The sequence below is a fragment of the Aquarana catesbeiana genome, linkage group LG01, assembly GCF_042186555.1.
Source record: "Aquarana catesbeiana isolate 2022-GZ linkage group LG01, ASM4218655v1, whole genome shotgun sequence".
In the NCBI taxonomy this organism is placed as follows: Eukaryota; Metazoa; Chordata; class Amphibia; order Anura; family Ranidae; genus Aquarana; species Aquarana catesbeiana.
In genome coordinates this window covers 823,336,431-823,349,270 of record NC_133324.1, presented here as the reverse complement: position 1 = coordinate 823,349,270, position 12,840 = coordinate 823,336,431, and the positions used below count along the sequence as shown (strand labels likewise).

Genomic DNA, 12,840 nt, shown 5'->3' with positions numbered 1-12,840 from the left:
GAGATGGAGACTATCACTGAGTTTGAAGTATACGCAGGCTTTACAATTGACTGGATCAAATCCGCCTTAATGTTGTTGGGTGGAACACTGCTATCCATTGTTTTATAGTGAGGGAAAAAAGTATTTGATCCCCTGCTGATATTGTATGTTTGCCCACTGAAAAAGAAATGATGAGTCTATAATTTTAATAGTTGGTTTATTTTAACAGTGAGAGACAGAATAACAGCAAAAAAATCCAAAAATACGGATTTCAAAAAAGTTATAAATTGATTTGCATTTTAATGAGTGAAATAAGTATTTGTTCCCCTATCAATCAGCAAGATTTCTGGCTCCCAGGTGTCTTCTATACAGGTAACAAGCTGAGATGAGGAGCACTCTCTTAAAGGGAGTGCTCCTAATCTCAACTTGTTACCTGTATAAAAGACACCTGTCCACAGAAGTAATCAATCGATCAGATTCCAATCTCTCCACCATGGCCAAAACCAAAGAGCTGTCCAAGGATGTCAGGGACAAGATTGTAGACCTGCACAAGGCTGGAATGGGCTACAAGACCATCTCCCAGCAGCTTGGTGAGAGGGTGACAACAGTTGCGATTATTCGCAAATGGAAGAAACACAAAATAACTGTAAATTTCCCTCGGTCTGGGGCTCCATGCGAGATCTTACCTTGTGGACTTTCAATGATCATGAGAACGGTAGGGAATCAGCCCAGAACTACACGGGAGAATCTTGTCAATGATCTTAAGGCAGCTGGGACCATACTCACCAAGAAAACAATTAACAAGTAACACACTATGCCATGAAGGACTGAAATCATGCAGCGACCAAAAGGTCCCCCTGCTCAAGAAAGCACATGTACAGGCCCGTCTGAAGTTTGCTAATGAACATCTGAATGATTCAGAGGAGAACTGGGTGAAAATGTTGTGGTCAGATGAGACCAAAATCAAGCTCTTTGGCATCAATTCAAGGGGACAGGACAACTTCACTGCATTAAAGGGACGATGGACATGACCATGAACCTTCTTCCCTTAGCCAGGGCATTGGAAATGGGTCATTGTTGAGTATTCCAGCATGACAGAGACCCAAAACACACAGCCAAGGCAGCAAAGGAGTGGCTCAAGAAGAAGCACGTTAATGTCCTGGATGGCCAAACCAGTCTCCAGACCTTAATTCCATAAAAAATATGTGGAGGGAGCTGAAAGTTCGAGTTACCAAAAGTCAGCCTCAAAACCTTAATGACTTGGAGAGGATCTGCAAAAAGGAGTGGGACAAAATCCCTCTTGAGATGTGTGCAAACCTGGTGGCCAATTGCAAGAAACGTCTGACCTCTGTGATTGCCAACAAGGGTTTTACCACCAATTACCAAGTCATGTTTTGCAAAGGGGTCAAATACTTATTTCATTCATTAAAATGCAAATCAAATTATAACTTTTTTGAAATGCGTTTTCCTGGATTTTTTTGTTGCTATTCTGTCTCTACCGGTGAAGATCAGCAATATCAAATGTATGGCGACAGACCCCCCACCTTAAAGTGCTACGCTCACCTAAGGGCATAGACCCCTGAGCTAACAGGTGGTCATGCACGCAGGTCCCACACAATAGGTAGGCAGCAAAACAGGCCAGTTAATCCTCTCCACCAGATCGATACCGCCAGAAGGAGCACCAAACCATATACAGATAAATAAAGAAGGGGAGATCTAAGTGCTCACTGTGCAAAAAGGTTAAAATTTATTAAGGTTCAATATGAACTACTCACATGAATTGTAAAAACACGAGCATGTAGCACAACAGTGTGCTGAATATTCCAAGGATGGCAGCGGGTGACGTCATCCGTGCCTGGCTCCTTCCCCGTACGTGTTACTTTCGTCAGAACTTCCTCAGCGGGAAAGGTTTTATACATTTCATATTTCCTCCTTACAGAATCCCTAAGAGATCACCACTAAGCCATAATGGATTTCTCTATTTTGGCTGAAGTGGAGCAGGTTCATGTATGATGATCACTGACAGGTATTTGCTGTTGTCAAAACAGTGATGCTTGGCCCCATAACACTGGTTCCATCTAGCTACCCATCTACATAGCTTTGAGCCCAATTCAGGATGTACTCCGCTGAGATCTGTATACTAGCCAGAATATACTTGTGTATATATCTAACTGTTCATTTCCAGACTATTAACATTTTATAAGGTCAAATTTGAATAAACATGTCAAATGTGATGCTAAACTTAGATATGAATAGAAGAAAAGATCACAGACGGTTTAAAAACATAAACTTGAGGAAAACATAATAACATACTTAGAAGTTATAAGACACTATGACAGGGAAACCCTTGGAGTATCAGACACCCTGGTCAAGATTTTCCTTTGGTGTTGCCAGGTAAAAAAAAAAAACATTTTCAAAACGATTCTGATAGATGTTGCATTAAGAAAAGTAGATTTGAGCCTTAAACCCCTTTTTGAACTCTCATATCCTCATACATTTTACACTTGCTACCAAAAGGCACCATATCAGAACCATATCAAAATAGCAGTTCAATGGCACCATACACAGAGAATCCAGGTTGCCAGACTGGTGTCATAATCAAAAGGAATGGTGCTTTCAGGGTTTGAAGAACTTTATCTTATTCCCCTCACCTCTTTCTCATCCTTTCTTTATATTTGTAAAACACATGATCCCGGTCTGAAGACTTGTTAAGGAGAGGACTTCATGAAAATCTTCTTCCACTCTGGCACGATGAAGCAGTACTTAGAAGAAGCAATGTTAACTGTATGGCTATCAACTTGTGATTTGTCACTGGTGGCTGCCAGAGAAAGGTTCTAGTGTTCAGTATATATCGTTCAATAGGAGAAGAAGCTTTGTCAGCCTGCCACACCACCATCACTACCAAAAGCAGTGAGGATTAGGAGAGAAACTGTATACAGAGAAAAAGAGGGGCTACAGAAAACATGAAAATTAAATAGTTCTCTTAAGAAAATGGTTAACAGTGTTGAAAACAGAGCTGTGGATTTCCCTCTCTTGAATGGCGCCCTTTGCGCTGCACAGATTGAGCGCAGCTAAGGGTAACTTCACTTGGCAATAACAAGAAAAATATATAATTTCCCTGCTGACAATATAAAACAGGTTTTGATAGGTGCTGTTCTGTACAAATCTCCTGCTTTTAGGCCTATTTTCTGCATACATAATTTGATCCCATAAACATCTTTATCCAGGAAATCCAAATATTAGGATATTATGCTTATTTAATCACATGTGAAGATATCTCCGGTTACACATGTAAGACCCATTTATTTACAATGGATTTGATGGCAAGGAAGTTACAGGAAATTGCAGTCTGACTGGGATAATGAAAATACTTCTAACCACCCGAGAGAAAGGCAAGACAGTACAAATCCTTTAAATGTTGGCCACATTACAAACAGCAAACACTGTACAAAGTATGCTCAATACTGAGAAAGGTTTGGCAAAAGATGGCTGCCCATACCAAGAAGACCTTGAAGGCTTGGTATACATCATTGTATACGAAAAGCGGATCTTGTAACCTGCAATGCACTTATGAAAAGTTTCCTTTCAAAAAGCAAATTAAAGGGAAAGTTACTGTAATTTCATTGAATGCATATTTTCAGTTATTAAGATGTTTGATATGACTTTCACATTTTTGCAAGCTTGTTGTATACATTAGAGATGCACCAATACCAGATTGAGTACAGGTACCAATACTTTTTCTCAAGTACTCGCGAATACCAATTACCAATACCTATTATTAGTGTCATGTGACATTTTTTAGGGCTCGTTCACACCATACATGCATGAAAATTTGTAGGAAAACTGCACACATTTCACTGGCAGAGACATCATTTTCACATGTGTTTCAGTGAGTTTTTACAGCCTGTTCACATAAGTGCGGTCCGGCCGCAGTACGATATGAAAGAGTCCTGTGCGATTGCAGTCCGGTTCAGGTGCGATTTCTAATCTCATACACTACAATTTGCATTGGAATTGCAGCTAAACCGCTGAACGAAATCGCAATGCAAACCAGCCCGACCATACGTGAACCGAATCTGAAGGTATCGGTTTTAGTATCTGAGCATTTGCACAAGTACTTGTGTCAATGCTTAGTATCGGCGCAACACTAGTATACATTATGGTTTGATTGTATTAAATATTGAGATTTATAGATTTTACACTAGATGGAGGGATCACTGTTTTAGAGCAGTTACCTTTCTCAGTGGTAACAACTGTTAAGACAAAAAATCAGCCACACAAAAGGGGTCAATTCACTAAAGCTGGTGCAGCTCTGCACAGAAACAATCATCTTCCAGCACATTGGCTGAATTATACGCTGCATTATGGGAAGAAGCAATAAAGCACAATCATCATGTAGCACTGCTAACCAGCAGTAGAGGCTGCATTTCTACTGGTTGTTCCCAAATACATAATATAAATTCACAATCTATAAAAAGTAACAAGATATTTAACAAATAAATACACACCGAAAAACATAATTTGCATTAGATCTATTTGTGTCTACTTCAGACTATAGACAGAGGGCTTAATAAGTATGACTAGTGGTGGGATGCATGCCTAACCCCAAAAGCATAACGGCTCTGAAAAACTCCGCCCCCCTCTCCCGACACATTCCTTCTCTCCAACTCAGCCAACAAATGAACGCACCATGCAGGTTGTAAACGGTATCCTTTTAATGTCCCCAGATCTTTCAGATTGTTACCACCTCTAGGGAAACCCTAAATGGTCAAATTGTCACCTAAATGTAGAAGGCATAGATCTGGCCAAGTATGGTCACCCTTAAAAAGGCCCTGGTCCCATTAACCTGCATTATATAATCCTGGGTTTCTCAAAACTACAGTCATTTAAAAAAGTAAATACATTCCCATGGAAACTGTTGACTTTTTCAATGTATTTGAACAGGCATACATTACATTAGATTCTAATTCAAATAGTGTCTACAGACAAAAGTGATTATGTGAACAAAGGACACATAAAACTAACATACTGTATTCAATTGTATGATCTAAATTAACGAACATGCAAATTTGGTATATGAAACATACCTACATTTACCACTACTTCAAATTCATGAAATTAAAAATAGGTGTTTCGGATTAGATGCCAATTATTAGAACCTCCTTAAACTGGCCATATATGGGTTGAATTTCGAACAACTTTGTGCGTTTTGCGATCCGATGGTGTCATCATCGATTTTGAAATTCGACCAACCAAGCCTACAATTGCACTTCATGGTCCTAAAGAAAAAAAAAATTTTTGTGGACGGGAATATTCTTTTTTTTCCTGGGAATTCTCTTTTCTTGCGCTCATGCGCATTTCTTTTTCAATTGCATTTCTCGCACAATTCTCCCATCATGGATTAGAAATCAGTTATTTTTTCCAAAATTTTCCAACATGCCTGATCACTCAAATTCAATGGCTGCACAAAAATTAGGTGTTGCTGCAGCCAACTAATTGTTAGTTACGACGGAATTCGACCCATGTATGGCTGGCTTTGGGGAGTATGCTGGAACATATCTTGTTTAAACCTCAGATATCTAGGGTCTGGTGTTCTATTTGCTATTGATATGTGTGGTGTCAACATGCCAAAATTAATAGAGCTCTCTAAGGCCCTCGGAAAGAAAGCTGTGGATGCCAATGATTCTGGCAAGGGATATAAAAAAAGATCACCAAATGCTTTGAAATCAATCATTCCACTGTAAGGAAAATAATCTATAAGTGACACAGATTTCAAATGACTGCTATTTTATCTAGGTCTGGCTGGCCCAGAGAATTCAGCCCAAGAGCTGACTCATTCATGCTAAAGGGAGTCTCTCAGAATCCCACATTTTCATCACAGGATGTTGGATAACTTTTTAAACCGTTCAGGTCAGAGTGCATGCAAACTGAAGATGACGTTTCAGGAGAAGAAACTCATAACAACTGTGAAGCATGGTGGGGCAGCTTGCAGTCATCAAGTCAACTATACATTTTACATCATATAAAAGTGTGCCTGATGAGAATGTGACGCCATGTGTTTAAAAACTGAAGTTGAACCAAAACTTTCAACAAAGCCCTGATTAGATTCTTATTGAAAATTTGTATGGGGTCTTTCGAAACAGTAGTTCATGCAAGCAAACCCACAAACATCTTGCACCTAAAGAAAATCTGCAAGGAGAAGTGATCAAAAGTTTCAGGTTTAAAGACTGGAGGGCAGTTATACATAATGCCTACAATAAGTAATTTCTGATAAAGGGGACAATATCAGCTTCTGATGCCACAGGTGTACTTACAATTTCAACAGTACACCATTACATCTATAAATATGTTTAATGAAAGAATTATGGAAAAAGGCAATTTTTTCTTGTGTCCTCAGTTACAATAGTTCTAAACACAAAAGTTTTTTTATATTTACCTTAGTGCATTACCTGCATTAAGGTGAAAAAAAAAAAATGTAACTAGTCGTTCCACCCACCCCCCTCCCTAAATACTTACCTGAATTCTGTATTAATCCAGCGATGTGCCAGTCTGCAGTAGCGCTGGTTCTTTCTCCCTTTTCTAACAGGTGCTGACAGCAGTGGGAGCCATCCTTTGAGGAATCATTTAAGGAGGGAGGGCGTGGCTGAGCCATGCTGTGTGTGTCTATGGATGCACACAGCACAGGAGTGTGCTCGCATGTGTGCCCTCATAGCAGGTGGCTTGCTTTGGAGGCATACAGAACAGAAGAGGAGCGGAGAGCACTGGCGGTAGAACCCAGAAGAGGAGGTAAGTGGCCACTCTTCTTTTATTTTAGGCAAAAAAAAACATAAGCCTTTAGTATCACATTAAGCATATCACCTTTATGAGTAGGCACTGTTTGAAAAAAGATCTTAAGTTTGCCTGTTTAAAAATGTTGAAAACGTCAACAATTTTCATGGGGTGTACTTACATTTTAACATGACTCTAGATGTCTTACTCTTTATAATATCAGATATTTGCAAAGTACCCATAGATGTTTGTCTAAAGTACCCCCCGACCCCAAATTCTAAACGTAAATGGCTGTTCCCACGAGATTTTGAATGTTTTCAAATAGGAAAAATGTGCAGTGGGGTGTTTTTTGTGTGAGAGTTACTGCGTGCAACAGATTTAAACTATCACTTAAAAATATTTTATGAAACAGAAGCACCCACTGGACCTTTCTAAGGTACCAATAAGGGTACACATATCACTGGAGGAAAGAGTGGTGATGTTCATATACATTTGGTTCTTTTGCTGTTGAAACATTTTCTCACCTGCTGGATATTGCTCCCAGGCACATAGACAGAATTGAACAATTTCAGGTGTGCTCGAACCTTTGTGAGTTCCCGCAAGGAAGCAAAGATTTTATCCACCGCAGCTGTGCCCTTATCCGGTGTCAGCTCAGGGGGAGATTCACATCCTGTAACAAGACAAAATTCTGCGTCACCTCGAGCCATTAGTCAAAGGTTACCTTACTACCTGCAAGTATATTTGAGATGCAGTTGTAAAGAAGAAAAAAGTCAGGAAAAAAAATGATTAGTAATTATATTGCCATAATATACATTGTTTCTTTCTGAGATGCAGCAGGGCTTCTGAGCTGAAGGTTCCATCGGAGTGTTTGTTCCTTAATAACCACTTCAATACGAGACACTTTTACCCCAATTCACTTCTGGAAGAATGGTCAAACATTCCCATAGACACACTCCTAAACCTTGTGGACAGCCTTCCCAGAAGAGTTGAAGCTGTTATGGCTGGCAAGGGTGGGCCAAGTCAATACTGAACGCTACAAACTAAGACTGGAATGCCATCAAAGTTTATGTGCGTGTAAAGTTAGGCGTCCCAATACTTTAGGTAATATAGTATATACATCTGAAAATCGATCAATCCTGATGTACTGATGGCCTATTTCATTTCATGAGACCCAAAAACGCCAGGACAGTACAAATACCCCCCCAAATGACCTTTTTGTAAAGTAGACAGTCTGATGTATTTAGTAAGAGGCAAGACATGTTTTCTGAAGTTGCAATTTTCTGGGAAATGAAGGAAAAAAAAATATTTTCAGATTTATTTAAATTTTTTACATATTGTCACCAGTGCAGTACAGCGACATTATATAACTGGTGTAGCAGTGACCACTGACACTGACTTTTTTCTTTCTTTTTTTAATTTTTATTTACATACTGTGACCAGAGCAATACAGTGTTACACTGTACTACTCTGGGGAGTTGATCAGGAGTTTTGTTATTTTACATACTATGCTTGCTTATAGCAGTGACTTTCACTGCTATAAGCAGTTATTTTTACTGAATGACAGTGTGTAGACACTGTGTGTTGTTGTGATTAGCTGTGATTTTGGTCAAAGCTAATCACATGGTACAAATTGGATGTGATTGGCCCTGTCTGTATGTGATCACTGTGACCAATCACAGCTAGCAACACAATTGTATATCATGAATGGAAGCCATTCATTGTTTACATATGATGTCCTCCCAGAACAGTAGGGTACCTGACCGTCATTTCAGAATGGCGTGTGAGGGAAGCCGTTAAAGTGGTGAGTTGATGGGATGATGGAAGGCTTTTCGTTTTTTTTAGCAATTAACGCGTGTTTCCACGTGTCGCACATAAGGCCTTTTCACTGGAATGGGTTGCCCTATACACATTTGTAGCGACAAAGAAGCTCATGAACCAAATTTTGGCCTTGAGCCAGGCACATTTTTCTAAATTTTCACTGCAATTGTCCTGCGTTTTGTTGTGCAGCAATTACAGCAAAATCGCACCCAGTTTGAGGTTCCTTTAGAAATGAATGACACTCAAATGCATGTTGCATGGTTTTGCCACGATTTTAGCACAATATGGAATTGCAGTCAGAATCGCAACTATTCCGTCTGCTACTCTCAATCGCTAAGTGTGAACGGGACCTTGAGCTGCATTGTAGTAATGCTTAGTTGGGACCATAGCCATCATGTGATCCTAGGCCCACATGTGATCTATGTACACTGCAGGGATTTTAACAAACTTTGTTGCAGATTCCTAACTTTTTGTTATTCTGAAGAAATACAGTAGATGTTTGTCTGTGTCCATGTGCTAAGCGATGGAATGAGAGTGATTTTATAATTATCAGTCAGCTGCTGGCTGCACTTGCAGGGTTTTAATTGAGGAAAGTGGCAGGGTCTGCATCCCTCTAGACAATATTTTCCTTTGGGAGTATCTCACCAAAAATGACATGTTTGTTGCAGGGGATGCCCAAAATCTGACTTGTATCTTAGTGCAAACTTCTGGGAGAATCAGGCCTGGTTCACTCCTATGCATTTTTTAGTGCGTTTTCAGTTTTGCAGAAACACACTACTGTCCATTTAACATGGTCTCCTATGGATGTATTTCACGTCTGTGCATTTTATGGAAAGGGCCAGGGACTTTTTCCGGTTTTTGGTTGCATAGACTTCAATGTGAATCAGGCCTCAGGCCTTAGTTAGATGATCACACAAGCAGGAAATTACATATCAGTGGGCATTCTCTACACCATCTGTGTACAGAACACCTCCTTATGAAAGATGTTGTATATGGTCTAGTGTCATCGGGCATCCCCTAGTTGCACTATACAGATCGGATATCAGTTTGATTAGTTCCTTCTGTTAGTATTTTATACAGTTTAATCACTCCCCTGTGTGTTACCATTCTTTACGTACACTAGTTACTACTAGTGGAGCTGTCAGTGTTTCCATTCTATCTGGACTTTTTCCCTATGTTAATTGCCCACTAGGTGTCACTAGTGAGGCTGAAAGTGTGGTGATATTTTTTCCCTGTTCTTCATGTATTTATATCATTTACTCACTAGATGTCATCAGTGAGTTATATAGTATATAGAATAGAGTATCTTCTTTGCATTTACCACTAGATGGCGTTTGATACTTGCCCCTTCAATTCCCTGTAGAGGATATCTGCGTCCATTCACCACCAGATGGAGCATATTAATTAGGTTTATTAATGGATTCGTTATGGTATATTTTTTCCCTGTTTCAAATCCCTTGATTGAGGATCGCTGGAATTTGTTATCATTACTCTTTAATAATTTTGATAATTTACGCCATTTTTAAGCTTTTTCAAGATGTTTTCTACTGTTTTATTATGCACATGTATTTTAATTAGGTTAAAGTATCCGCTGCTGTTATGGCAGCGGCTGCTGCTATTCATATCGGCTACCTGACACCTGACTCCTTTACCCTTTGATAAAGTCACGTGTGGTGTGACGCAACGCGTCAGGGAGGAGCCAGGTGCCGCTGCTTCCGGGTACGGCCGAACCCGGAAGCCCTTGTTTTTAACTGTGGAACACATTGATTTTTTATGTACGTTACTACTTTTTTTTAAAATAAACATCTGAATTTACTGCACTATGGAGCCATCTCTTCTTTTCCCACCATCCATCTGAGGACATCTATAGAGTGCGGGAGAGTGTCCTCTGTGGCTGTTGTACGTGTGTTCCCGGGAGCTGTGACAACCATTAGAAGCAGATCCCCGGTATACAATCACACCACTTGCTGGTACATGCTCGATTCGGCCCATTGGGTGCCGCAACTACAGGTGAGAAGCTGGGGAAACTGTTGCCGCACTCCGGAACAAGATCGGATCAACATAATAGATATTAGACACTGGCCGCTACAGTGTTTGCTCACTGCACCCGCACCTTTGTATCATCCGTAGAAGATTTCACCGGGTTGATATCGGGAGACGCACTATATGCATCTTTGAACTAATTTTTTTTTGTCTGTTTGGACATTTATTTTTATAGCATATGTAGCATCGTATACACATTTTTTGCACACCATTATTCATGTTTTATATTGCACTTGCACTTTTCTTATCACCTTTGGAGGATTTTGTGTGCGTTTATTAGGAGTCGCACTGTATGCTTTTTTGGATTGCTATTTTATTTTTCGGATATTCTATTTATTCCATTGTGTACTAGTTTATACATCTCTTGCAACATCTTTATTTCTATGCACATTGCACTTTAAGGATTGAGTTCATTATATCGCTGCTATTTAGGAGTCGCACCGTATGCTTTTTTGGATTGCAGTGTTATTCTACATATTCGTATTAGTTCACACATCTTCTGCAACATTTTCAGTTATTCATAGTATTGCTCTTTTTTATATGCATATTGCACCTTAAGGATTGAGCTCACTCTATTGGGTTTTGTTTTTTTTTTCATTATTATTAGTGTTATATTTGATCATTGCATTTATTATTGATCATTTGTTTTTGTATTCTACTGTATTCAGATATCATTTATCTCAGGATCAGCAGATATTTGCACTTTAGGTGGGGTAGCGCCACAAATATTTATTTTATTATAATGTAGATTGAAAACAGAGAATTTTTAAAACATTCAATTACAATATGACTTGTGTTGCAATTGTACATGCTATTTTAATTTTTTTTCCCCCCACAAAATTGGAGTTACCCTTCAACCGCTTGCCGACCAGCCACTGCAGTTTTACTGCGGCAGGTTGGCTCGGCTGGGAAAATCGATGTTACCTTACGTTGCTTTTCCTTTTGGCCACTAGAGGTGCGCGCCCGGAGCCAATGCGAGTGCCAGGCTCCCGCGATCGCTCGTGACAGAGCGAGAACCGGGATGTGTGTGTGTAAACACACACATCCCGGTTCTTCAGGGGAGAGGAGACAGATCGTGTGTTCAAACTATGTATGAACACTGATCTCGCTCTTCACCTGGTCAGTCCCATCCCCCCCCCCCACAGTTAGAAACACACATAGGGAACACAGTTAACCCCTTGATCATCCCCTAGCGTTAACCCCTTTCCTGCCAGTGACATTTACACAGTAATCAGTGCATTTTTATAGCACTGATCGCTGTATAATTGTCAATGGTTTCAAAAATGTGTCAAAAGTGTCCGATGTGTCCGCCATAATGTCGCAGTCCCCATAAAAATCGCAGATCGCCACCATTACTAGTAAAAAAAAAAATGCCATAAATCTATCCCCTATTTTGTAGACGCTATAACTTTTGCGTAAACCAAAAAATATACGCTTATTGCGATTTTCTTTACCAAAAATATGTAGAAGAATACATATCAGGCCTAAACTGAGGAAAAATGTGTTTTTTTGAGAAAAAATGTGGGATATTTATTATAGCAAAAAGTAAAAGATATTGTGTTTTCTTTCAAAATTGTCGCTCTTCTTTTGTTTATAGCGCAAAAAATAAAAACCGCAAAGATGATCAAATACCACCAAAAGGGGGGGCGTGGCCGAGACATGGAACAGAGCGGACGTGTGTGAGCTGAGCTCCGTCTGACCCGCTCCACACATCGCTCCTGCAGCAGCACAAAGTGACCCTGACGCCGGCTCTGTGCGATGCCGACACGGCGGAAGCCATCCCCGCAGCCCCGGAGAACCCCACGGCTTCGTTCCAGCTCTCTTGAGGCCTTTTTCTGTGGGGGAGGACGGCCGGGAGCAAAACCCAAGATGGCGCCGGGTGAGTCTTCTCAGGCCGCACACGCGGCACCCCCAGCAATGTCGCCGCACCATCCACCGGCATCCCCCCATATCCCATCCTCTCCAGACTCCAGAGGAAGCCCGTTCAGTAGCCCGGGTAGGAGAGATGCAGGGAAGAGCCATGATCATACTCCGCTGCACGCTTTCCCGGCCCGATCGGCCGCCTCTCCCTCCCCCACCTCCGGACTCTCCCAACACATGGCCTCAGGGCCCAGAGGCCCACATATAGCCCTAGATGACGGCGACCTCAGGTCCCATATCCTTGCCCTCCCTACCTGGGCAGACCTTGAAGGATTCATGGCCCGCATGGAGAAGGCCTTCAGAAAAGACATT

At 40.7% G+C, this 12,840-nt stretch overlaps 1 protein-coding gene across 2 annotated transcripts in view; it reads right to left on the bottom strand.

Annotated features, from left to right (window-relative positions):
* Positions 1–12,840, bottom strand: part of SCFD2 (sec1 family domain containing 2) — a 725,068-nt gene that overhangs the window by 95,396 nt on the left and 616,832 nt on the right. For both annotated transcript variants that reach the window (XM_073608450.1, XM_073608448.1), the window contains exon 6: positions 7,272–7,417. In XM_073608450.1, coding sequence (XP_073464551.1) covers positions 7,272–7,417 — 146 coding nt within the window. The remainder of the gene's footprint in view (positions 1–7,271; positions 7,418–12,840) is intronic.